Here is a 24,834-nt window from a genome sequence, read left to right as displayed (position 1 = left end):
CCGGGCGGGGGAGGCGGAAAGGGCGTGGCCGCGTCCCGGAAGCGCGTCGGGCCGGCCGGAAGCGAAGGCCGGGAGGAGAATGGCGGAGGTGGGGAGCGGGCGGGGGGGGGCAGCGCGGAGGGGGCTCGGGGAGCCTCCCGAGGGCTTCAGGGAGCCTCCGGAAGGGTTTGGGGATCCCCCGAACCCCCCGCGGGGGTTTTGGGGCCCCCCCGGCCCTGACGAGGCCCCGCCCCCGCAGGGGGAGGTGTCCGAGGGCTGCCGCCTGCCCGTGCTGCGCCGTAACCAGGACAACGAGGATGAGTGGCGTGAGTGGGGCGGGGCTTAGGGCGGGGAGAGCCAATGAGGGGAGAGGGGCGGGGCTGCGGAGGGGGCGGGGCCGCGGGAGCGGCGGGGCGGGGCCTGGGGGAGGGGCGGGGCCCGGGCCCGGGGGGTGCCGGGGGTCCCAAGGGGGTGTCGGGGTGGGGGGGGGGGTCCCCGGAGGGTTTGGGGACATGGGGGGGGGGGGTGGTCATTGGGCTTTGGGGCACAGGCTGGGGGGGGTCCCTGGGGGGAATTTTGGGGGCTCCTGGGGGGGTTTTGGGGTCTCTGGGGGAGTTTTGGGGGCTCCTGGGGGGGGTTTTGGGGGTCCCCAGAAGGGGCTGGTGACCCCCCCCTCGCCCCAGCGCTGGCCGAGATCCTGAGCGTGAAGGACATCAGCGGCAGGAAGCTGTTCTACGTCCACTACATCGACTGTGAGTGGGGCCGGGGCCGGGGGGAGGCGCGGGGGGCACACGGGGAGGCCGCGGGGGTCGCCCAGGGGTCGTGGGTGGACATTGGGGTGGCGGCGTCACCCTGCGTGTCCCCAGGGCTGGGGTGGGGGGGTCACAGAGGGGGTGCGGGGGGCCAGCCCCGGGTGCCATCGTTGTCCCCGCTGTCCCCAGTCAACAAGCGCCTGGACGAGTGGGTGACCCACGACCGGCTGGACCTGAAGCGGGTCCAGGTGCCCCGGAAAGAGGCCAAAACCCCCACCAAGAACGGCCTGCCCGGCTCCCGGCCCGGCTCCCCCGACAGGGACCCGGTGAGGGGACACTGGGGACACCGGGGGGCACGGGGTGGGGGGGGGGGGGGGACACCAGGGGAAAAGGGGGAGATGGGGAGTCAGGGGACACCGAGGGGATGGGGGAAATGGGGGGACAGGGGACACTGGGGGGACAGGGGACACTGGGGAGATGGGGGACAGGGGATACTGGGGGGACAGGGGACACTGGGGAGATGGGGGACAGGGGATACTGGGAGGACGGGGGACACTGGGGAGATGGGGGACAGGGGACACTGGGAGGACGGGGGACATCGTGGGAACAGGAGAGCAGGGGGGCTGGGGAGGAGAGTGAGGGCAGGGGGTGGAACAGGGACAGAGCTGGGGGACAGCAGGGACAGGGGACGATGTGAGGATGGGGGACGAGCTCGGGGACTGAACAGGGACAGCACTGAGGGGACACAGAGGACAGGGGCCACACAGCAGGGACAGGCTGGGGACAGGGGACACTTGGAGCTGTCGGGGACAGACCTGGAGTCCCCAAACCCCCTCGGGGGGCGTCACTGAGCCCCCATGGCAGGGACATCCCCGGGGCCAGTGGGGACACCTGGGGACACCCCTTGGGGGGTGGTGACACCCAGACCTAAGGGACATCCCCAGGACCCCCCAACACCCACCCAGGGGCCACCCTTGGGGACATCCCCAGCCCCTTTAGGGGACTCTGGGGACATTTCCAACCCCTTTAAGGGACTTTGGGGACACCCTCGACCCCTTGGGGACACCTGCAACTCCTTTAGGGGACCCTGGGGACATCCCCAGTCCCTCTCTGGGGACCCTGGGGACATTTCCGATCCCTTGGGGACATCCGCAGCCCCTCTCTGGGACCCTGCTGACATTTCCAGCTCCTTTAAGGGACCTCGGGGACACCCCTGACCCCTCTAAGGGGACCTTGGGGACACCCCTGACCCCCTGAGGACACCCCTGCCCCCTTTAGGAGCCCTCGGGGCCACCGCTGTCACCGGGGAGGGGACCCCGGGGGGGTGACGGGAGGGACCCGCAGCCGCGGTGGCTTTGTCGCCGCGTCCCCTCCGCGTCCCCCTAAACGCCTCCTCTTCCTCCCGGCGCAGAGGAAGAGCCTGGAGCTGGTGCTGCCGGTGGCCCCCGCCACCGGGAAGAGTTTGCCAGGGCCACCGGGGCCACCGGCGGGGCCAGCGGGGCCAGCGGGGCCAGGGCCCATCACGCTCCGCTTTCACCTGCCCAAGGAGAGCGAGGCCGAGCCCCCCCCGGGCCCCCAGCGCCCCACGGTAACCCCCGGCTCCCCAGTGGTCCCAGTGTCCCCAGTGGCCCCAGCTGGCCCCCAAAGTGGCCTCCAAAGTGGCCCCGACGGGTCCTGGTTCAGCCCCGAGCAGCAGCTCCTGGCTCCGGGAGGGTTTTGTCACCCATGGTGTCCCCAAAGGGTCCCTGTCCCCAAAAGGTCCCAGTCCCCAAAGGGTCCCTGTCCCCAAAGGGTCCCAGTCCCCAAAGGGTCCCTGTCCCCCAGGGTGTCCCTGTCCCCAAAGGGTCCCTGTCCCCAGGGGTGTCCCTGTCCCCAGGGGTGTCCCTGTCCCCAAAGGGTCCCTGTCCCCAGGGTGTCCCTGTCCCCCAGGGTGTCCCTGTCCCCCAGGGGGTCCCTGTCCCCCAGGGGGTCCCTGTCCCCAAAGGGTCCCTGTCCCCAGGGGGTCCCTGTCCCCAGGGGGTCCCTGTCCCCAGGGGTGTCCCTGTCCCCAAAGGGTTCCTGTCCCCCAGGGGGTCCCTGTCCCCAAAGGGTCCCAGTCCCCAAAGGATCCCAGTCCCCAGGGGTGTCCCTGTCACCAGTGGGTCCCTGTCCCCATCCCTGTCCCCACAGCCGGGTGTCCCCTGAGCCTCCCCCTCCCGGGGCGTACTGGGAGCACTGGGGGGACGCTGGGGACTGCAAGGGGGACCTGGGGGGATACTGGGGGGATACTGGGAGCACTGGGAGGGCACTGGGGGCTGCAAGGGGCGATACTGGGAGCACTGGGAAGGGACAACAGAGCCTCTCAGCGCTCCCGGTTGCCCCCCAGCAGCAGGGATGGGAGGGGCTGGGAGGAACTGGGATGGACTGGGGTGGACTGGGAGGGACTGGAATGAACTGGGAGGCCGCGGTGTCCCCCCAGAAGCGGAAGGTCGAGGTGGTGTCGCCGGCCACGCCCGTCCCCGCCCCCACCGAGACCTCCCAGGCCTCCGTCTTCCCCCAGGTGAGCCCAGTGCCTCCCAGTATGGCCCAGTAACACCAGTAACCACCACCAATAACCACCAGTAACCACCAGTAGTTGCTCGGAAGCTTCACGGTCCCACCAGTCACAGGTAGCGGCTCCCCAGTAACACCAGTATAGCCTTGGGAAAACCAGTAAGTGCCCAGTTAGACTGGTAACTGACCAGTCACTGACCAGTAACACACCAGTAACACCACTGACCAAGCAGTCACTGACCAGTAACACACCAGTAACACCACTGACCAAACAGTCACTGACCAGTAACACACCAGTAACACCACTGACCAAGCAGTCAATGACCAGTAACACACCAGTAACACCAGTGACCAAGCAGTCAATGACCAGTAACGCACCAGTAACACCAGTGACCAAGCAGTCACTGATCAGTAACGCACCAGTAACACCAGTGACCAAGCAGTCACTGACCAGTAACGCACCAGTAACACCAGTGACCAAGCAGTCACTGACCAGTAACACACCAGTAACACCACTGACCAAACAGTCACTGACCAGTAACACACCAGTAACACCAGTGACCAAGCAGTCACTGACCAGTAACGCACCAGTAACACCAGTGACCAAGCAGTCACTGACCAGTAACTGACCAGTAACACACCAGTAACACCAGTGACCAAGCAGTCACTGACCAGTAACACACCAGTAACACACCAGTAACACCAGTGACCAAGCGGTAACTGACCAGTAGCTGACCAGTAACACAATAGTGACCGAGTAGTAAGTGCCCAGTAACTCACCAGTAATGCCAGTATGGCCTTGGGAAAACCAGTAAGTGCCCAGTTAGACCAGTAACCAACCAGGGACTGACCAGTAGCACCAGTAACCACCCAGCAATGGACCAGTAACTGACCAGTAACACCAGTAACTGACCACTAACCCCCTCCTACTGCCTGGGGGGGGGGGGGATTTGGGCTGATTTGGGGGTGTTTGGGTGGATTTTGAGGGGTTTTGGGGTCATTTTGATGCTTTGGGGCTGATTTGAGCTGATTTGGGGTGTCTGGGTGGATTTTGAGGTGTTGAGGGTAATTCTGGGGTGATTTTGGGGTGTTTTGGGGGTGATTTCGGGGTGGTTTTGGGGTGTTTTGGGGTGATTTTGGGGTGAGTGGGGGTGGTTTGGGGTGATTGGAGGTGATTTTGGGGCGGTTTCGGGGGTGTTTTGGGGTGTTTAGGGGTGATTTTTGGGTGATTGGGGGTGATTGGGGGTGATTGGGGGTGGTTTTGGGGTGATTTGGGGTGGTTTGGGGGTGATTTGGGGTGATTTTGGGGTGATTGGGGGTGATTGGGGGTGATTTTGGGGCGGTTTTGGGGTGATTTGGGGTGTTTTGGGGTGATTTCAGGGTGATTCGGGGGTGTTTCAGGGTGGTTTTGGGGTGTTCTGGGGTGATTTTTGGGTGATTTGGGGTGTTCTGGTGTGATTTCAGGGTGATTCGGGGGTGTTTCAGGGTGATTTGGGGTGTTCTGGGGTGATTTCAGGGTGATTCGGGGGTGTTTCAGGGTGATTTGGGGTGTTCTGGGGTGATTTCAGGGTGGTTTTGGGGTGTTTTCAGGGTGTTCCGGGGTGATTTCGGGGTGTTTTGGGGTGCTCGGGGTGCTGACCCCCCTCTCTCCCCAGAACGGCTCCGCGCGCCGGGCGGTGGCGGCTCAGCCGGGCAGGAAGCGGAAATCGGCGTGTCTGGGGACAGACGAGGTGGGGACATCGGGGGGAGGGGAATGGCCTGGAAAGGGGGAAATGGGGAAAAAAACGAGGCAGGAAAAGGGAAAAAGTCGGGAAAAAACTTCCAGTGGTGTTCAATCCGTGGGGAAACTGAGGCAGGGACAGGGAAAAGCCTGGAAATGGGAACAGCGAGGCGAGGAAGGGCGGGAACGAGAATTTTAATCGCTCTTATCCCAAGAAAACTGAGAGAGGAGCAGGGAAAAATCACCAGAAAATGGGAAAAACCGGGGCAGAGACAGGGAAAAATTACCTAAAAATGGGAAAAATTGCCTAAAAATGGGGAAAACCGGGGCAGAGACAGGAAAAAATTACCTAAAAATGGGAAAAATTACCTAAAAATGGGGAAAACCGGGGCAGAGACCGGGAAAAATCACCAGAAAATGGGAAAAAATTACCTAAAAATGGGGAAAACCGAGGCAGGGGCAGGAAAACCCCCCCAGGCGCGGGGCTCCCCCTGCCCTGAGGCCGTGACCCCGCTGCCCCCATCCCCAGGACTCGCAGGACTCGTCGGACGGGGCCCCCTCGGCGCCCAGGATGACCGGGAGCCTCGTGTCCGACCGCAGCCACGACGACATCGTCACCAGGATGAAGAACATCGAGTGCATCGAGCTGGGCCGGCACCGCCTCAAGCCCTGGTACTTCTCGCCGTACCCGCAGGAGCTGACGGGGCTGCCCGTGCTCTACCTGTGCGAGTTCTGCCTCAAGTACGGCCACAGCCTGCGCTGCCTCCAGAGGCACCTGGTATGGGAGGCCCGGGATTTCGGGGTGCCTGGGGGGCATTTCGGGGTGCCTGGGGGGATTTCGGGGTGCCTGGGGGGCATTTCGGGGCGCCTGGGGGGCATTTAGGGGCACCTGGGGGGATTTCGGGGCGCCTGGGGGGCATTTAGGGGCACCTGGGGGGATTTCGGGGCGCCTGGGGGGCATTTAGGGGCACCTGGGGGGATTTCGGGGCGCCTGGGGGGCATTTAGGGGCACCTGGGGGGATTTCGGGGCGCCTGGGGGGCATTTAGGGGCGCCTGTGGGGCATTTCAGGGCACCTTGGGGGCATTTCGGGGCGCCTGGGGGGCATTTAGGGGCGCCTGCGGGGCATTTAGGGGCACCTGGGGGGATTTCGGGGCGCCTTGGGGGGCATTTCAGGGCGCCTTGGGGGATTTTGGGGCACCTGGGAGGCATTTAGGGGTGCCTGGGGGGGCATTTCAGGGCGCCTTGGGGGATTTTGGGGCACCTGGGGGGATTTTGGGGCGCCTGGGGGGCATTTCGGGGTGCCTGGGGGCATTTCGGGGCACCTGGGGGGGATTTCGGGGTGCCTGGGGGGGATTTTGGGGCACCTGGGGGGATTTCGGGGCACCTGGGGGCATTTCGGGGTGCCTGGGGGGGATTTCGGGGCGCCTGGGGGGCATTTCGGGGCACCTGGGGGGGATTTCGGGGCGCCTGGGGGGCATTTCAGGGCGCCTGGGGGGCATTTTGGGGCACCTGGGGGGCATTTCAGGGCGCCTGGGGGGCATTTAGGGGCACCTGGGGGGATTTCAGGGTGCCTGGGGGGCATTTCAGGGCGCCTGGGGGGGATTTTGTGGCACCTTGTGAGCATTTCGGGGCGCCTGGGGGGGATTTTGGGCAGCTCAGGGGGGTTTTAGGGAGCCAGGGCAAGGCTGGGCTCGGTGACCCTCAGTTTGGAGCATGGCCAGGGGGATTTCGGAGCTTCCTCAGAGGGATTTGAGGAGCCCAGGAGGGGTTTTCAGGCATCCCCAGCAGGATTTGGGGAGAATTCAGGGGGTTTTGGGAGAATTCAGGGCAAGGCTGGGCCTGGTGACCTCTAATTTGGGGCATCCCTAGGGGGACTAAAGGACTCCAAGAGAACGGTCAGGCCTGTCCAGGGGGATGTGGGGGGGATTTGGGGGTCCCCAGGGGTGTTTGGGGGGATTGGGAACCCCCTTGGAGGGGATTCGGGGAGCCGGGGCGAGGCTGGGCCCAGTAAGCCCCAGTTTGGGGGATCCCTGGGGGGATCTGGGAACAGCCCCCTCCCCTCCAATATTTACCCCCCCCCTTTTCCCTCCCCACCCTCTTCTCTCCCCCCATTTCCCCTCCCAAACCCCCTCAATTCCATCCCCAAAACCCCAAATCCCCCCTCACTCCCCATTTCCCCCTCCCCAATTTCTCCCTTTTGCACCGCCCCCCCCCCCCCAATTTTCCCTTTTTCCCTCCCCATCCCCCAATCCCTCCCTCCCAAAACCCCCCCAAAAAAACCCCAAAACCCCCCCAAAACCCCTCCCCAGACCAAGTGTGACCTGCGGCACCCCCCTGGGAACGAGATCTACCGCAAGGGCACCATCTCCTTCTTCGAGATCGACGGCCGCAAGAACAAGGTGGGGTGGGGTGGGGGGGCTCTGGGGGGGGGTCCTGGGGGGTTTCTCCCCCATCCCAGCCCCCCGCTGACCCCCCCGGAGCCCTCCCCAGAGTTATTCCCAGAATCTTTGCCTCCTGGCCAAGTGTTTCCTGGACCACAAGACCCTTTACTACGACACCGACCCCTTCCTGTTCTACGTCATGACCGAGTACGACTGCAAAGGCTTCCACATCGTGGGCTACTTCTCCAAGGTGGGGGGCCTGGAGGGGGGAAAAGGGGGATTTGGGAGCTTTGGGGGGCTTGGGGGGGGGTTTTGGGGGTGTTTGGGGGGAGTGGATGGGAGCGCTGAGGGACAGAAGGGGGGGGAAGGGTCCTGGAGGATGAGGAAAGGGGGGAAAGGAGGGGGTTTGTGAAGGGTCCTGGGGGGTTCAGGGGGCTGAAGAAGAGGCTTGGGGGGCTTCTGGGGGGTCCTGGAGGGGGAAAAAGGAGTTTTTGGGGAAATTTGGGGGGGTTTGGAGGGAGTGGATGGGAAGCACTGAGGGATGGAGGAGTGAGGAAGGGGGAAAAGAGGGGGTTTGGGGGGTTCTGGAGGAGGGTAAAGGAGATTTTGGGGGGTCCCTGGGGGTTTCTGGGGTTGTCCCGGGCATTTTGGGATCCAATCCCGGGGGTTCCCTGCAGGAGAAGGAGTCGACCGAGGATTACAACGTCGCCTGCATCCTGACCCTGCCCCCGTACCAGCGCCGGGGCTACGGCAAGCTGCTCATCGAGTTCAGTCAGTGACCCCCCAAAAACCCCCCTGGGACCCCCCTACACCCACAGGGACCCCCAAAACACCCTCAAAAGCCCACTGAAAGTCCTCTGAGAAAGCCTTAAAAGTATTGGGGGGTGGTGTGGAAATGGCTCCAAAGGATCCCCCAAACCTGCAGGGACCTGTCCCAAACCTGTCCCAAACCTGTCCCACATGTCCCAAACCTGTCTCAAACCTGCCCCAAACCTGCCCCACATGTCCCAAACCTGTCTCAAACCTGCCCCACATGTCCCAAACCTGTCTCAAACCTGCCCCATGTGTTCCAAACGTGCCCCATGTGTTCCAAACCTGCCCCAAACCTGTCCCAAACCTGCCCCACGTGTCCCAAACCTGCCCCACGTCCCTCACCTGTCCCATGTGTCCCAAACCTGTCCCAAACCTGCCCCACGTGTCCCAAACCTGCCCCATGTGTTCCAAACCTGCCCCAAACCTGCCCCAAACCTGCTCCACGTGTCCCAAGCCTGTCCCTCACCTGTCCCATGTGTCCCAAACCTGCCCCAAACCTGCCCCACGTGTTCCAAACCTGCCCCATGTGTTCCAAACCTGCCTCATGTGTTCCAAACCTGCCCCACATGTCCCTCCCGTGTCCCTCCCGTGTCCCTCACCTGTCCCAGCCCTGTCCCTCCCGTGTCCCTCACCTGTCCCAGCCCTGTCCCTCCCGTGTCCCTCACCTGTCCCCCCCGTGTCCCCTCCCCAGGTTACGAGCTGTCCAAGGTGGAGGGCAAGACGGGCACCCCCGAGAAGCCGCTCTCGGACCTGGGGCTGCTCTCGTACCGCAGTTACTGGTCCCAGACCATCCTCGAGATCCTCATGGGGCTCAAGGCCGAGGCCGGCGAGCGGCCCCAGATCACCATCAAGTGAGCCACGCCCCCTTTCCGGAGGCCACGCCCCTTTCTGTGAAGCCCCACCTTCATGGGGGGGTCGGGGGGGGTCTGGGGGGTCTGGGGGTGCAGCCCCCCCTCACTGCCCCCTCCCGCAGTGAGATCAGCGAGATCACGAGCATCAAGAAGGAGGACGTGATCTCCACCCTGCAGTACCTGAACCTCATCAACTACTACAAGGTGCGGCCCCGCACACCTGGGGGGTCCTAAAACACCTGGGGGGGTCCTAAAATACCTGGGGGGGGTCCTAAAATACCTGGGGGGGTCCTAAAATACCTGGGGGAGGTCCTAAAACACCTGGGGGGGTCCTAAAACACCTGGGGGGGGTCCTAAAATACCTGGGGGGGGTCCTAAAACACCTGGGGGGGTCCTAAAATACCTGGGGGGGTCCTAAAACACCTGGGGGGGTCCTAAGACACCTGGGGGGGTCCCACGCACAGCTGTGTCCTCCCGTGCACACCTGAGTCCCACGCACACACCTGTCCCTCCCTCACCTGTGCACACCTGTATGGGGTCAGCACAGCCTGGCACACCTGTGTCCCTGTGGGGTCAGTACATCCTGACGCACCTGTCCATGGCACACCTGTCCATGGCACACCTGTCCCTGCAGGGTCAGTACATCCTGACACACCTGTCCATGGCACACCTGTCCATGGCACACCTGTCCCTGCAGGGTCAGTACATCCTGACACACCTGTCCATGGCACACCTGTCCATGGCACACCTGTCCATCCTGGCACACCTGTCCATGGCACACCTGTCCGTGACACACCTGTCTGTGACGCACCTGTCCACCCTGACACACCTGTCCGTGACACACCTGTCCGTGACACACCTGTCCATCCTGACACACCTGTCCATGACACACCTGTCCATGACACACCTGTCCATCCTGACACACCTGTCCATGACACACCTGTCCATGGCACACCTGTCCATGACACACCTGTTCATGGCACACCTGTCCATCCTGACACACCTGTCCATCTTGGCACACCTGTCCATGGCACACCTGTCCATCCTGGCACACCTGTCCATGGCACACCTGTCCATCCTGGCACACCTGTCCATGGCACACCTGTCCATGGCACACCTGTCCATCCTGGCACACCTGTCCCCGCAGGGTCAGTACATCCTGACGCTGTCCGAGGACATCGTGGAGGGCCACGAGCGGGCGATGCTGAAGCGGCTCCTGCGCATCGACGCCAAGTGCCTGCACTTCACCCCCAAGGACTGGAGCAAGCGGGGCAAGTGGTGAGGCCACGCCCTTGGCCACGCCCCCGGACCGCGCCCTTGGCCACGCCCCACCGGGCCACGCCCCCCGGTTACCTGGCGCATCTCATTGAACCACACCTGGCCCCGCCCGCAGCGGCGCAGCAAAGCCTTTATTGATGAGAAGGGGAGGGGCTTAGGGCGGCCCCGCCCACCGTGGGTGTGGCCTCACGCGTGGCCGGAGCCTCCCGTGGGCGGCGCCGGCTCGTTAATAATAAAAAGGGGCGGGGCTTCCACGTGCCCCGCCCACGCCGGGAGGAGATTTTTTGGGCGCTGTTTGGATTGGTCCCGCCCCTGGGTGTGGCCACCTCAATGAGGGGCGTGGCCAAGAGGCCCCACCCCCGCTGGGCGTGGCTCCTCGGGTGGGCGTGGCCTCAGCCCCGCAGTCCATTGGTGAGGCTCGAATGGGCGTGGCTCGGACCGGCCCCACCCCGCTGGGCGTGGCTCTCGGGTGGGCGTGGCCGGTCAGGGCTCCGCCTCCTCATCGCCCACGGGGGCGTGGAGCTGGGGGGAGGGGCAGGCGGAGGGGGGGCTCAGGGTCCCCTCCCCCCCACGACCCCCCTGAGCCCCCCTGGCCCGGCAGCACAGGGACCCCAAACGTCCCCCCCGGCCTCCCCCCGGCCCCCGACTCACAGCGTGGGCAGAATGTCCCCAAAGGCACCCCCAGACCCCCAAAAGCGCCCCCAGACCCCCCAGTGTGCCCCCAGACCCCCCAAACGCACCCCCAGACCCCCAAACGCGCCCCCAGACCCCCCAAAGTGCCCCCAGACCCCATAGTGTGCCCCCAGCCCCCCCAGTGTGACCCCAGACCCCCAAATGCGCCCCCAGACCCCCCAGTGTGCCCCCAGACACCCCAAACGTGTCCCCACCCCCCCAGTGTCCCTCCAGCCCCCCCAAATGTGCACCCAACCCCCCCAATGTGTCCCCAGCCCCGCAAATGTCCCCCAGTCCCCCCAGTGTCCCCTCAGCCCTCCAGTGTCCCCTCACCCCCCCAAATGTCCCCCAGCCCCCCCAGTGTGCCCCAGACCCCCCAAATGTCCCCCCAGCCCCCCCTGACTCACGGCCTGGGCGAGGGGTCCCCACTGCAGGGCCCGGGCCAGGCCCCGGCCGGGGTCGGGGGCCGTGTCAGCCCCCCAGTCCGTGATGGCCCCGAACGACCCCGCCACCGTCACCCACCCGGCCTGGGGGTCGAAGGGCAAAGGTCAGGGGGAGATGAGGGGGCTGAGACCCCCCCCAAGAGGGGAAAAGGGGGGGCTCTGCCCCACTGAGGGGGGGTGGGGGGGGTCTCTGCCCCCCGGCCTCACCTGGGGGTCCCCGGGCTCGCGCGGGGGGGGCTCTCCCGGCTCCCCCCCCCTTAGCAGGACCCCCCTGTAGCCGGGGGGCAGCGGCAGCTCCCGGCCCCCCAAGCGGCGCCCCCGGAACGCGGCCCAGAGCTCTGGGGGGGTGGGGGGAGCACAGTGAGGGGGGAGGGACCCCCACACCCGCCCGGGACCCCCAGACCTCCCCCCGCCCGCCCAGAATCCCCCCCAAACCCGAACTCAGCCCCCCTCCCCAACCCAACTCCCCCCGGGACCCCCTCGCTGCCCCCCCAAAACTCCAACCCCTTTTCCCAGGACCCCCCTCCCCTTCCCCCCAAACCCAGCCCCGCAGCCCCCGCCCCTCACCGCCGCCGGGGCCCGGCCGCGCCCGCAGGAAGGCGGCCACGGGCGCGGGCCCGTCGTGCTGGACGCGGCAGGGCAGGAGCTGAGCGGGCACCGGCGCCGGGGCGGCCCCGGGGGGAACCCGGACGCGCACCGCCATCACCGCGGGGGGGGGGGAACAGCGGGAACGGGAAGTGGCGTCACGACGCGCCGGAAGCGGCCGGCGGCGCCCACGCGGAAGTGAAGCGCGATGCGGTGCGAGGCATGATGGGAGATGTAGTTCGGGGTCTGGGGGCTTCGTGAGACCCCCCCCCAGTGTCCTGGGACCCCCCCCAAGGACCCCCCCAGACCCTCAGGGACCCTCAGCCCCACACAGAGACCCCTCCCTCCCTTCGCCCGCCCCCAGTCACACGGGACCCCCAGGGACCCCCCCTTGTCCCCTCCCGCTCCCCAAGGACCCCCCCCCACACAGAGCCGGACACGGATTTTGCGCTTCCCAAATTCTTCAGGGGTCACAGCACCCGGGGAGGGGCGTGGCGTGTCACGACACATGACGACATGTCACGGTACAGCCCGGCACGCCTCGTGGCGCCCCATCCTGCGCCGCCACGGTCCGGCACATCTTGTCCCGCCCCGACACACGCCGGAACTCCCCGACATGTCGCGACACGCCCCGCTATGTCGCGACAGCTCAGGCCCCGCCCTCCCCCCGCAGCAGCCGCGCGAGCAGCAGGACCCCCCCCCAGCGCTGCCCCCGCACCCGCCCCTCGCCCCCCGGCCCCCCCCGCGCCAGGACCACCCCCCGGGGGGGGGCGGCGGCCGCGAGCGCCCATCCCCCCCCCCGCCCCTCCCCCCGCGGGCACGAGCAGGGGGGCGAGGGCGGGGGGAGGGGCGGCCGCGCCCCCCCCCCAGCACCAGGAGGGTCTCGGGACCCCCCCCCCAGCGACCCCCAGAGGGCCTCGAAGGCGCGGCGGGCGCGGGGGGGGTCCCAGGCCGGGGGGAGGGCGAGGGGGCGCAGCCGGACCCGCAGGGGCAGCTCCAGCGGGGGGAGGGGCGCCAGGAACGAGCCCCCCCCCCCCTTTCTGGGGGGCCCCCCCCGGGGTGAAGACGGCGGCGGCCTCGAGGGCGGGGGGCAGGGCGCGGGGGGGGCGCAGGGTCAGGGTCAGCTCGGCCCCCCCGCGCCCCCCCCCCCAGCGCCGCCAGCGCCCCCTCGGCCCAGCCCCCGCCCCCCCCCAGCAGCAGCTGCAGCGCCAGCGCGGGGGGGGGCTCGGGCCCGGCCCGGGGGGGGGGTCCCGGCGGCGGGGGGGGGCTCGGGCCCGGCCCGGGGGGGGGGTCCCGGCGGCGGGGGGGGGGCTCCAGGCGCAGCCGCAGCGGGAGGGGCACGGGCCGCCCCCCCCCCCGCCAGCATCGCCGCCCCCCAACCCTCGGGGTCCTGGGGGGGCCCCGGGGGGGGCGGCGAACGGGGGGGGGGGGCCCGGGGAGGCAGCGCAGGCGGCACGGGGGGGGGCGCGGGCAGCAGGGAGGGGGGAGCGCCCCCCCCCGCCGCCCCCCCCGGGCCCGTTTTGGGGAGGGGGGCGGGGGGCGCAGCGCGGGGGGGGCCCCAAAACCGCGGCCAATTTGGGGGGGGCCCAGAGCGGCCGCCAGCGCCGAGTGGAGGCGGCCGCGGTCCCGCACGTCGGGGTCCCCCCCCCCCAAGAAAGCGGGGGGGTCCCGGGGCGGGGGGGGGCACAGCGGGGCCCCCCCGCGGGGCAGGAGGGGGGCGGCGGCGCTCAGGACCCCCTGGGCCCCCCCCCAGCCCCCCCGCTCGGCCGCCAGCGCCCGCCGCAGGTACCCCCGGATTTGGGGGTGCATTTGGGGGGGGGTCCCGGAGTCCACCCCCTGCGCGGGGGGGGGGTCGCGCAGCACCTTCAGCACCCCCCGGAGCTGGGGGGTGCCGGGGGGGGGCGGGGGGGCCCGCAGGACTTGCGCCATCAAAGCCCCCCCGAGGGGCCCCCCCAAAACCTTGGCGAGCTCCAGCAGGTGCGGGGGGGCCGCGGGGTGACCCCCCCCCAGTAATTTCTCGGCCGCCCCCCCCAGGTCCCCCCCGGGGACCCCCCCGAACCAGCGCCCGTAGGCGACCACGGCCCGGCAGAACAGAACGGGGGGGGCCGCCCCCCAAAAAACCGCACCAGCCCCCACAGCCAGTCCCGCCCCCCCTGGGCTTTGGGGGAGGGGCTCCCCCCGCTCCGAGCCCCCCCCGAAATTTGGGAGCAAAACGCCGCCGCCGCCTCGAACCGGGGCAGGAACATTTCGGGGGGGTCCCCGCCCCCCCCCGGGAACAGAGCGGCGGCCAAGTGGGGGGGCAGCGGCGGGGGGGGGCCGCCCGCGCTGTTTTTGGGGTCCCCCCCCTGGAGGAGGCAGAGGAGGAAGAAGAGGCGCAGGGGGGGGGGGCAGCGCGGGGTGCAGCGCGAGCGCGGCCAGGCGGGGCCCCCCCAAACCGCGGCCCCCCCGCAGCAGCGCGGCCTGGACGGGGGCGGGGTCCGCAGTGGCCAAAATCGGGGGGGCCCCCCCCGGGACCCCCCCAAAGTGCCGGAGCTGCAGCAGCTGGGCCCGGGCGGCCGGAGTGAGGCCGAAGGCGGAGCCTGGAGGGGAGGGGGCGTCAGAAATGGGGGGGGTTGGGGGGGGGAGGGCTGGGATTTGAGGGATCCGGAATTGGGGGCGGGGGGGGAATTGGGGGTTCTGGAGTTTGGGGTCCCGGGGGGGCTCTGGGACTCACCGGGGTCCGGCCCAGCCTCTTCCCAGGGATCCGCTGGATCTGGGGGGGGGGAATGGAACAGGGGGTCGGGGGGAGCCCCCAAACCCCCCCAGGGGAGCCCCCGAAGCCCCCCAGGGACCCTCCCAGGGCTGTACTGGGATTTCCTGGGATCCTTCCCAGTCCCACTGTGGGGCTCCCCAGGGTCCCTGCTGGGACCCCTTCCCACACTGGGACACACTGGGACCCCCCCCAGCCCTTTCTGGGACCCCCAGCCCTTACTGGGACCCCCTGAACCCTTTCTGGGGTGCCCCCAGCCCTTACTGGGACGCCCCCAGTCCGTACTGGGACTCCCCCAGCCCTTTCTGGGACCCCCGAGCCCTTTCTGGGACCCTCAGCCCTTTCTGGGACCCTCTGAGCCCTTACTGGGACCCCCTGAGCCCTTTCTGGGACCCTCAGCCCTTTCTGGGACCCCCAGCCCTTACTGGGACCCCCTGAGCCCTTACTGGGACGCCCCCAGTCCGTACTGGGCCCCCCACTCACCGCCCCGCCCGCTCCGCCAGCAGCAGCACCAGGGGCTGCAGCCCGGGGGTCTCCCGGGAGCGGCTCCGGAGGGTCCCGAGGGCTGCGGGGGGGGTCGCCGGGGGGGCTCTGGATGCTCCCGACGGGCTCGGCGGGACCCCCGGGGGTCTGGGGGGTCGCGATGGACTCGCGGCGGCTCCCGGGGGGGGTCCCGAGCGGTCGGGGGGGGCTGCCGGGGGTCCCGAGGCGCCGCAGCTCCCGCAGACACTCGGCGGCCGCCGCCGGGGCCCCCCCCGCGCCCCCCGCCCGCAGCAGCAGCGCCGCCAGCGCCGCGACCCCCGCGCGGTCCCCGCTGGCCACCAGCACCGTCAGGGTCGCCAGCAGCAGCAGCGCCCGGGGGGGCGCGGGGGGCGGCGCGGGGGGCTCGGCCAGCAGCGCCAGCAGAGCCCCCCCGGGACCCCCCCCGGGACCCCCCTCGGCCGGGGACCCCTCCCCGCACAGCGCCCGGGGGGTCTCGAGCAGCAGCAGCAGCAGCTCCGTCTGGGGGGGGGGGGGGGAAGTGAGGGGGGATCCCCAAATCGACCCCCCCGAGACCCCAAATCCGACCCCAGAGACCCCAAATCCTCCCCCGGGACCCCAAATCCTCCCCCAGAGACCCCAAATCGACCCCAGAGACCCCAAATCCCCCCAGAGACCCCAAATCGACCCCCCCGGGGACCCCAAATCGACCCCAGAGACCCCAAATCCTCCCCCGGGACCCCAAATTCCCCCCCCGGGACCCCAAATCCTCCCCCAGAGACCCCAAATCCTCCCCCGGGACCCCAAATCCTCCCCCAGAGACCCCAAATCGACCCCAGAGACCCCAAATAATCCCCCAGAGACCCCAAATCGACCGAGAGACCCCAAATCCTCCCCCAGAGACCCCAAATCGACCCCCCAGGCACCCCAAATTCCCCCCCGAGACCCCAAATCGACCCCCCCCAGGGACCCCAAATCCCCCCTGGGACCCCAAATTCCCCTCAAACGACCCCCAGGAGTTCGGGGGGGGGGGGGCACACAGGGAGCGGTGACCCCGAAATTCCCTCCCACAGGACCCCAAATCAAGGCAAGGGACCCCAAATCCTCCCCCAGAAGTTCGTGGTCCCCCCAACCCCCCCCCGTTAGGGACCCCAAATCAGCTCCCCCGGGGGTCCCAGGAACTTGGGGGACCCCCAGCTCCGCCCTCAGGGGACCCCAAATCCCCCCGCCGAGGGATTCCGGGGGTCCCGGGCATCGAGGTGACCCCAAACCCCCCCCGGGTGACCCCAACCCCCCCCGGGAGACCCCAAACCCCCTCCGGGTGACCCCAAACCCCCCCCGGGAGACCCCAACCCCCCCCGGGTGACCCCAAACCCCCCCGGGAGACCCCAAACCCCCCCCGGGTGACCCCAAACCCCCCCGGGAGACCCCAACCCCCCCCGGGTGACCCCAACCACCCCCGGGTGACCCCAAACCCCCCCCGGGTGACCCCAAACCCCCCCGGGAGACCCCAACCCCCCCCCGGGTGACCCCAAACCCCCCCCGGGAGACCCCAAACCCCCTCCGGGTGACCCCAACCCCCCCCGGGAGACCCCAAACCCCCTCCGGGTGACCCCAACCACCCCCGGGTGACCCCAAACCCCCCCCGGGTGACCCCAAACCCCCCCGGGAGACCCCAACCCCCCCCCGGGAGACCCCAAACCCCCCCCGGGAGACCCCAATCCCCCCCCCGGGAGACCCCAACCCCCCCCGGGTGACCCCAAACCCCCCCCGGGAGACCCCAACCCCCCCCCGGGTGACCCCAAACCCCCCCGGGTGACCCCAATCCCCCCCCCGGGTGACCCCAACCCCCCCCCGGGAGACCCCAAACCCCCCCCGGGTGACCCCAAACCCCCCCGGGAGACCCCAATCCCCCCCCCGGGAGACCCCAACCCCCCCCGGGTGACCCCAAACCCCCCCCGGGAGACCCCAACCCCCCCCCGGGTGACCCCAAACCCCCCCGGGTGACCCCAATCCCCCCCCCGGGTGACCCCAACCCCCCCCCGGGAGACCCCAAACCCCCCCCCGGGTGACCCCAAACCCCCCCGGGAGACCCCAATCCCCCCCCCGGGAGACCCCAACCCCCCCCGGGTGACCCCAAACCCCCCCCGGGAGACCCCAACCCCCCCCCGGGTGACCCCAAACCCCCCCGGGTGACCCCAAACCCCCCCGGGTGACCCCAATTTCTCCTCAGGGCCCCCCCGGAGTTGCCCCCCCGGCCCCGCCCCTCGCGGCCGTCGCGCACCTGATGACGTGGGGAGGGGCGGGGCCGGCGCAGCGCGGGGGGCGCGGGGGGCGCGAGCGCGGCCGCGAGCCGGGCCCAGGGACCCCCCCCCGCCATGGCCGCGGGGGCTGCCGGGAGCGCCTGACGTCACGGCCCGCCCTCTCGGTGACGTCACAGCCCCGCTACGGCCGCGGGAAACGGCGGGGGGTGTGACGTCACGGCTCGCCAGAGTTTCCCCCCCCCCCCGGAACCCCTACAGACCCTATGGGACCCTACTGGGCCCCCCGGAACCCCTACAGACCCTATGGGACCCTACTGAGCCCCCCGGAACCCCTACAGACCCTATGGGACCCTACTGAGCCCCCTCGGAACCCCTACAGACCCTATGGGACCCTACTGGGCCCCCCGGCCCCTATAGACCCTATGGGACCCTACTGGCCCCCCCCGGCCCCTATAGACCCTATGGGACCCTACTGAGCCCCCCGGAACCCCTACAGACCCTGCGGGACCCTACTGAGCCCCCCGGAACCCCTACAGACCCTGCAGGACCCTACTGAGCCCCCCGGAACCCCTACAGACCCTATGGGACCCTACTGAGCCCCCCGGAACCCCTACAGACCCTATGGGACCCTACTGAGCCCCCCGGAACCCCTACAGACCCTGCGGGACCCTACTGAGCCCCCCGGAACCCCTACAGACCCTGCAGGACCCTACTGAGCCCCCCCGGAACCCCTATAGACCCTATGGGACCCTACTGAGCCCCCCGGAACCCCTACAGACCCTATGGGACCCTACTGAGCCCCCCGGAACCCCTACAGACCCTATGGGACCCTACTGGGCCCCCCGGAACCCCTACAGACCCTATGGGACCCTACTGGGCCCCCCCGGAACCCCTACAGACCCTATGGGACCCTACTGAGCCCCCCGGAACCCCTACAGACCCTGAGGGACCCTACTGAGCCCCCCCGGAACCCCTACAGACCCTATGGGACCCTACTGAGCCCCCCGGCCCCTACAGACCCTGCGGGACCCTACTGAGCCCCCCGGCCCCTACAGACCCTATGGGACCCTACTGAGCCCCCCGGAACCCCTACAGACCCTATGGGACCCTACTGAGCCCCCCGGAACCCCTACAGACCCTATGGGACCCTACTGGGCCCCCCGGAACCCCTACAGACCCTGAGGGACCCTACTGAGCCCCCCCGGAACCCCTACAGACCCTATGGGACCCTACTGAGCTCCCCGGAACCCCTACAGACCCTGCAGGACCCTACTGAGCCCCCCCGGAACCCCTACAGACCCTATGGGACCCTACTGAGCCCCCCGGAACCCCTACAGACCCTGAGGGACCCTACTGAGCCCCCCCGGAACCCCTACAGACCCTATGGGACCCTACTGAGCTCCCCCGGAACCCCTACAGACCCTATGGGACCCTACTGGGCCCCCCGGAACCCCTATAGACCCTGCAGGACCCTACTGAGCCCCCCGGAACCCCTACAGACCCTATGGGACCCTACTGAGCCCCCCCGGAACCCCTACAGACCCTGCGGGACCCTACTGAGCCCCCCGGAACCCCTACAGACCCTATGGGACCCTACTGAGCCCCCCGGAACCCCTACAGACCCTATGGGACCCTACTGGGCCCCCCGGCCCCTATAGACCCTATGGGACCCTACTGAGCCCCCCGGCCCCTACAGACCCTGCGGGACCCTACTGAGCCCCCCGGAACCCCGCAGCCCCCCCAAGCTCCCCCATAGCCCCCCCCGTGTCCCCCCCGGGCCGTGTCCCCCCCATGTCCCCCCCGGGCCGTGTCCCCTCCCCGTGTCCCCCCATGTCCCCCCCGGGCCGTGTCCCCTCCCCGTGTCCCCTCCCCGTGTCCCCTCCCCGTGTCCCCTCCCCGTGTCCCCCCCGGGCCGTGTCCCCTCCCCGTGTCCCCCCGTGTCCCCCCCGGGCCGTGTCCCCTCCCCGTGTCCCCCGTGCCCCCCCCGGGCCGGTCGGACCGGCCGCTCTCCCGGCCCCGCCCCGCCCCGGGGCACCGGGGACTCGCCCCGGCCGCACGTCCCCGGCCCTGGTGTCCAGCTGACCCCCCCGGGGACAGCCTGACCACCCCCGGGGGACACAGGTGACCCCCGACAGCCCCCCCGGGGACACTCGGAGACCCCCGTCCCGTGTCCCCCTGCGAGCTCGGTGTCCCCGGTGTCCCCAGATGCGCCCCGTGTCCCCCTCCCCCCGTCGCTGTCCCCGCGTCCCGCGGTGTCCCCAGGCCGGGGCGGGGGCTCCCCGTTATTTCCCAAGCGGCGCCCGCCCGACCGGCTCCGGCTGCGGCGCGGCCCCGGCCCGACCGGCGGAACCGGTCCGGGGCACCGCGGGGCGGGACGGGGGACGCGGAGCGGGGCGGCACCGCCGGGACCGGCACGGCACGGCCGGGACAGCAGCGGGACAGCACAAACGGCACCGGCACCGGGACTGCACAGCCGGGATAACACAGCCGGGACCGGGAGAGCAGAGCCGGGACCGGGATAACCGGGACGGCATAACCGGGATAACAGAGCCGGGACAGCACCGGGACCGGGATAACAGAGCCGGGACCGGGATAGCAGAGCCGGGACCGGGATAACAGAGCCGGACCGGGATAACAGAACCGGGACTGGGATAGCAGAGGCGGACCGGGATAACAGAGCCGGGACCGGGATAGCAGAGCCGGACCGGGATAGCAGAGCCGGGACCGGGATAACAGAGCCGGGACAGCACCGGGACCGGGATAACACAGCCGGGACCGGGATAGCAGAGCCGGGACCGGGATAGCGGAGCCGGGACCGGGATAACACAGCCGGGACCGGGATAGCAGAGGCGGGACCGGGATAGCAGAGCCAGGACCGCGATAGCAGAGCCGGGACCGGGATAGCAGTGCCGGGACCAGGATAGCGGAGCCGGGACCGCGATAGCAGAGCCGGGACCGGGATAGCGGAGCCGGGACCGGGATAACACAGCCGGGACCGGGAGAGCAGAGGCGGGACCGGGATAACACAGCCGGGACCGGGATAACACAGCCGGGACCGGGATAGCGGAGCCGGGACCGCGATAGCAGAGCCGGGACAGCACCGGGACAGCGCAGCTGGGACCGGCACAGCGCGGAGCGGCACTGCTGGGACAGCACCGGGACAGCTCCAGGACAGCGCAGGCGGCCCCGGTGCCGGGCGGTGCTGAGGCGGGGCGGCAGCGCGGGACCGGTGGCACCGGGTGTGGTGACAGCGGATCGCGGCGACGCCGGGATCGGGCGTGGGATGGACTGAGGGGCCGGATCCGGTGTTGGGATCGATCGGCGGCGACACCCAGCAGAGCAGCCGGGATCCGGCGTCGGAATTGATTCAGTTCCCGGGATCTGAGCCCAAATTCGGGATCCTCCGGAGCGCTGGGATCCAGCGGGATTGGGGATCCAGCACTGGAATTCACCGGGGATCCGGCACCGAACCCGACCTGGGGGATCTGGGATCGGCTGCGGGTATTGACCAAACACTCGGGATCTGGCATCAAAACTGACCGAGGATTTGGGATCGGCTGTGGATATTGAGCGAACACTCGGGATCTGGGATCCGACTCAACCAGGGATCCGGGATCCGGCACCGAACCCGGCGGAGGATCCGGGAATCCAGAGCGGAAGCAGCGCCGGGATCCGAGACCCAGCCCCGCCAGGGAGCCGGGAGCTGGGAATCGGCACCGAAACCCTCCGGGGATCGGAGCAGGGATCCGGGGGGGATCCAGAGGGATCCGGCGGGGTCGGGATCCAGCGGGATCCGGCGGGATCCGGCCATGCCGCGCGCGTTCCTGGTGAAGAAGCCGGTGGTGGCCACGGCCAAGCGCAACTGGAGCGAGCTCCCGGACGAGCAGCGGGCGGAGATCTACGTGCCCAGTACGGGGGCAGAGGATTTGGGGGGGACAAGGGGCTTGGGGGGCCCCGGAGGGCCGGGGAGAGTCGGATGTTGGGGGGACCCCGAAGTGCGGCGGGATCCCAGGGTTTGGGGGGACCCAAGGACTTGGGGGTTCCAGGAGTTCAAGGGGACCCCGAGGTTTGGGGGGAGCCCAGGGATTTTGGGGGGTTCCGGGTGTTTTGGAGGGACCCCGGTGTTCGGAAGGACCAAGGAATTTGGGGGGACACAGGAATTTTGGGGATCCAGGAGTTTCGGGGACCCCGATTTTGGAGGGATCCCAGGCTTTGGGGGTGACCTCCTCCCCCTCCAGGGGGGTCCCGTTAATGACAGAGTTGGGGTTCAGCCCCAAAATCCCACCCAGACACTGGGGACGGGGGGGGCTGGGGAGGATTTTGGGGTGCCCGGACCCCTGGATCGTTTTCGGGGCTGGGTGATTTTAGGGGGGATTTTGGGGCGGCCGCCTGTGTCCCTTTGTGGGGGAGGGGATTTTGGGGTGTCGCCTGTGTCCCCGCGGGGGGGGTGGGGAGGGCGGGGGGGTAGCGTCCCCCCCCCGGGGCCCACGCGGGCGACACCCGCCGGAAACCCCTAATTTGGGGTGTAATTTGGGCTGTAATTTGGGGTGTCGCGGCCGGAGCCGTCGGACCGGTCGGGGGAACCCCAAAGGGCGGGGGAGGGGAGCGGGGGAGGGGCCCCCCAAATCCTCCTCCTGCCCTGGGGGGGGGCTTGGAGGGGAAAAAGTGGGGCGGGGGGGCCACATTGGGGGGTCCGATTTGAGGAGGGGAGGGGTCATGTTTAGGGTGGTCTTTTTGGGGTCATATTTTGGGGTGCCGAGTGGGGGGGGTTACGTTGAGGGGGTCCCATTGGGGGGTGCAGGACCCCCCCTCAACCCGTGCCCCCCCCCAGTCTGCCTGGGGGGCTGCCCCCTGCGCAGGGACCCCGAGCCGGCGGTGGGGGAGGCCCCCGCGTCCCCCGCGTCCCCCCTGGACATGACGCTGCCCCCCCGCGCCCCCCCCGGCCCCTTCCTGCACCCCAGGGGCAAGGTAAGGGGGGCCCCCAAATTTGGGGAGGGCCCTGGAGGGATGGGGGGGGAGAAAAGTGACCTGGGGGGGGTCCAAACTGGGGGGAGGGGACTGTGACTGGGGGGGGCCTAAAACTGGGTGTCCTTTATGGCCGGGGGTCCCCAAAATTGGGCATCCCCAAACTGGGGGGGTCCTCAAAATCGGGGGTCCCCAAGGGAAGAGGTCCCTGGGGCTGGGGGGTCCCCAAGGTGGGGGGGGTCCCTGTGACGGGGGGTCCTCGATCTGGGGAGGGGGACCCAAAACCAGGGGTCCCCATGACTGGGGGGCACCAAGGTGGGGTGGGGGTCCCCAAAATCAGGGTTCTTCCCATAACTGGGGGGTCCCCAGGCTGGGGGGCTCCCCAAAGGGGGGGTCCCCACCACTCGGTGTCCCCATCACTGGGGGTCCCCCCCATTTAACCCCTCCCTCCCCTCCCTCGGCAGGTCCCGTCCGGCCCCTTGGGCGCCCCCCTCCCCCCGGGGCTGCCCCTGGCCGGGGGGGTCCCCGTGGGGGTCCCGGTGGCCGGGGGGGTCCCGGGGGGCTCCGAGCTCTTCTCGTGCCCCGTGTGCCAGAAGAGTTTCGGGTTCCAGCGGATGCTGAACCGGCACCTCAAGTGCCACAGCGAGGTGAAGCGGCACCGGTGCCCCTACTGCGGGAAGGGCTTCAACGACACCTTCGACCTCAAGAGACACGTCCGGACCCACACTGGTGGGACTGGGGCGGGATGGGGCGGGATGGGGCGGGGATGGGGCAGGATGGAGCGGGGATGGAGCGGGATGGAGCGGGATGGAGCGGGGATGGAGCGGGGATGGAGCGGGATGGGGATGGAGCGGGGATGGGGCGGGGATGGGGACGGGGAATGAGGCCACCGGTGGGGACAAGGATGGGATGGAGCTGGAAGGGGACGTGGACGGAGATGGAACAGGACAGGACAGGGACAAGAGCGATGACAGCGACCAACCCCCCCCACCCCGTGTGTCCCCTCGTGTCCCCAAGCATCCGGCCCTACAAGTGCCCCCCGTGTGACACGGCCGTGTCCCCGCTGTCCCTGCTGTCCCCAGGTGTCCGTCCCTACAAGTGCTCCCCCTGTGACACGGCCGTGTCCCTGATGTCCCCCCGCTGTCCCCAGGTGTCCATCCCTACAAGTGCTCGCTCTGTGACACGGCCGTGTCCCCGCTGTCCCCGCTGTCCCCAGGTGTCCGTCCCTACAAGTGCCCCCCGTGTGACACGGCCGTGTCCCTGATGTCCCCCCGCTGTCCCCAGGTGTCCATCCCTACAAGTGCTCGCTCTGTGACACGGCCGTGTCCCTGATGTCCCCCCGCTGTCCCCGCTGTCCCCAGGTGTCCGTCCCTACAAGTGCTCGCTCTGTGACAAGGCCTTCACGCAGCGCTGCTCTCTGGAGTCGCACCTGCGCAAGATCCACGGCGTGGCGCAGCGCTACGGCTACAAGGAGCGCCGGGCCAAGCTCTACGTGTGCGAGGAGTGCGGCGGCACGGCCGACAGCCAGGACGCGCACCTGGCGCACCTGCGCCAGCGCCACCCGCACAGCCCGCTGCTGGCCAAGCTGGCCCGCAAGGCCGCGGCCACGCCCGCGCCGCGCCCCGGCCCGCCCCGCACGGCCCCGGGCCCGTAGGGAATGGGCCCGGAATGGGGAAGGGGGGAGGGGGGTGCGGGACACGCCCGGGTGGGGCTGGGGACACGCCCGGGTAGGGAGGGACACGCCCATCTGGGGACACGCCCATTGATAGCGGGGACACGCCCATTTGGGGAGGGACACGCCCATTGATAGCGGGGACACGCCCATTTGGGGACACGCCCGGGTAGGGAGGGACACGCCCATCTGGGGACACGCCCATCTGGGGACACGCCCATTGATCGCGGGGACACGCCCATTTGGGGAGGGACACGCCCGTTTAGGGGAGGGACAGGCCCATTTAGGGGAGGGACACGCCCATTTAGGGACACACCCATTTAGGGGAGGGACACGGCCACTTAGGGACACACCCATTTAGGGGAGGGACACGGCCACTTAGGGACACGCCCGGGTAGGGAGGGGCAGGCCCATTTGGGGACACACCCATTGATAGCGCAGATACGCCCATTTGGGGAGGGACACACCCATTTGGGGACACATCCGGGTAGGGAGGGACACGCCCACTTCGGGACACGCCCACCTGGGGACACGCCCATTGATAGTGGGGACACGCCCCTTTGGGGAGGGACACACCCGTTTAGGGGAGGGACACGCCCATTTAGGGACACACCCATTTGGGGAGGGACACGCCCACTTGGGGACACACCCGTTTAGGGGAGGGACACGCCCGTTTAGGGGAGGGACACGCCCATTT

The 24,834-nt window shown here is 69.1% G+C and overlaps 4 protein-coding genes across 5 annotated transcripts; 2 read left to right on the top strand and 2 right to left on the bottom strand.

The window, feature by feature from the left end:
- The first annotated feature begins 34 nt into the window (after nt 1-34).
- On the top strand, nt 35-10,321 carry KAT5 (lysine acetyltransferase 5). Of its 2 annotated transcripts, XM_068998229.1 has the most exons (14): nt 52-88; nt 239-305; nt 663-731; nt 921-1,057; nt 2,143-2,319; nt 3,190-3,270; nt 4,919-4,993; nt 5,513-5,761; nt 7,294-7,383; nt 7,475-7,615; nt 8,043-8,136; nt 8,870-9,029; nt 9,152-9,233; nt 10,177-10,321. In XM_068998229.1, the coding sequence occupies exons 1-14, from the start codon at nt 80-82 to the stop codon at nt 10,309-10,311; spliced, it is 1,566 nt and encodes a 521-aa protein (XP_068854330.1). In that variant the 5' UTR covers nt 52-79; the 3' UTR covers nt 10,312-10,321. The 2 variants fall into 2 exon arrangements, with proteins under 2 accessions (XP_068854329.1, XP_068854330.1); XM_068998228.1 differs by lacking the exon at nt 2,143-2,319 and having other exon boundaries at nt 35-88.
- Nucleotides 10,322-10,419: 98 nt separating this feature from the next.
- Nucleotides 10,420-12,168, bottom strand: RNASEH2C (ribonuclease H2 subunit C). Its single transcript, XM_068998230.1, has 4 exons — nt 11,990-12,168; nt 11,630-11,760; nt 11,387-11,506; nt 10,420-10,829 (listed from the first exon to the last, which is right to left on the bottom strand). Exons 1-4 carry the CDS (start codon nt 12,123-12,125, stop codon nt 10,791-10,793), a joined length of 426 nt encoding a protein of 141 aa, XP_068854331.1. The 5' UTR covers nt 12,126-12,168; the 3' UTR covers nt 10,420-10,790.
- Nucleotides 12,125-17,617, bottom strand: LOC138100329 (uncharacterized). Its single transcript, XM_068998141.1, has 5 exons — nt 17,521-17,617; nt 15,224-15,758; nt 14,721-14,759; nt 13,075-14,586; nt 12,125-12,285 (listed from the first exon to the last, which is right to left on the bottom strand). The coding sequence occupies exons 1-5, from the start codon at nt 17,614-17,616 to the stop codon at nt 12,125-12,127; spliced, it is 2,343 nt and encodes a 780-aa protein (XP_068854242.1). The 5' UTR covers nt 17,617.
- A 3,692-nt stretch (nt 17,618-21,309) lies between these two features.
- On the top strand, nt 21,310-24,119 carry OVOL1 (ovo like transcriptional repressor 1). Its single transcript, XM_068998263.1, has 4 exons — nt 21,310-21,409; nt 22,332-22,468; nt 22,930-23,194; nt 23,827-24,119. The coding sequence occupies exons 1-4, from the start codon at nt 21,310-21,312 to the stop codon at nt 24,117-24,119; spliced, it is 795 nt and encodes a 264-aa protein (XP_068854364.1).
- The last annotated feature ends 715 nt before the right edge of the window (nt 24,120-24,834 follow it).

Source organism: Aphelocoma coerulescens, chromosome 31, assembly GCF_041296385.1.
Source record: "Aphelocoma coerulescens isolate FSJ_1873_10779 chromosome 31, UR_Acoe_1.0, whole genome shotgun sequence".
Classification (NCBI taxonomy): Eukaryota; Metazoa; Chordata; class Aves; order Passeriformes; family Corvidae; genus Aphelocoma; species Aphelocoma coerulescens.
Note: the sequence above shows the minus strand (reverse complement) of the source record. Positions and strands in the feature narration are given on the sequence as shown.

Bases quoted from the DNA above. Each gene is read 5' to 3' on its own strand.
- KAT5 (XM_068998229.1), top strand. The intron at 306-662 runs GTGAGTGGGGCG...CCCTCGCCCCAG, and splicing joins GGACAACGAGGATGAGTGGC to CGCTGGCCGAGATCCTGAGC. The intron at 9,234-10,176 runs GTGCGGCCCCGC...CTGTCCCCGCAG, and splicing joins ACCTCATCAACTACTACAAG to GGTCAGTACATCCTGACGCT.
- RNASEH2C (XM_068998230.1), bottom strand. From the start codon at position 12,125: ATGGCGGTGCGCGTCCGGGTTCCCCCCGGGGCCGCCCCGGCGCCGGTG. The intron at 11,761-11,989 runs GTGAGGGGCGGG...CCACCCCCCCAG, and splicing joins GCGGCCGGGCCCCGGCGGCG to AGCTCTGGGCCGCGTTCCGG. The intron at 11,507-11,629 runs GTGAGGCCGGGG...TTCGACCCCCAG, and splicing joins GCGAGCCCGGGGACCCCCAG to GCCGGGTGGGTGACGGTGGC.
- LOC138100329 (XM_068998141.1), bottom strand. From the start codon at position 17,616: ATGGCGGGGGGGGGTCCCTGGGCCCGGCTCGCGGCCGCGCTCGCGCCC. The intron at 14,760-15,223 runs GTACGGACTGGG...CCCCCCCCCCAG, and splicing joins GGCGGTGAGTGGGGGGCCCA to ATCCAGCGGATCCCTGGGAA. The intron at 14,587-14,720 runs GTGAGTCCCAGA...CCTCCCCTCCAG, and splicing joins AGAGGCTGGGCCGGACCCCG to GCTCCGCCTTCGGCCTCACT.
- OVOL1 (XM_068998263.1), top strand. From the start codon at position 21,310: ATGCCGCGCGCGTTCCTGGTGAAGAAGCCGGTGGTGGCCACGGCCAAG. The intron at 21,410-22,331 runs GTACGGGGGCAG...GCCCCCCCCCAG, and splicing joins GGCGGAGATCTACGTGCCCA to TCTGCCTGGGGGGCTGCCCC. The intron at 23,195-23,826 runs GTGGGACTGGGG...CGCTGTCCCCAG, and splicing joins ACACGTCCGGACCCACACTG to GTGTCCGTCCCTACAAGTGC.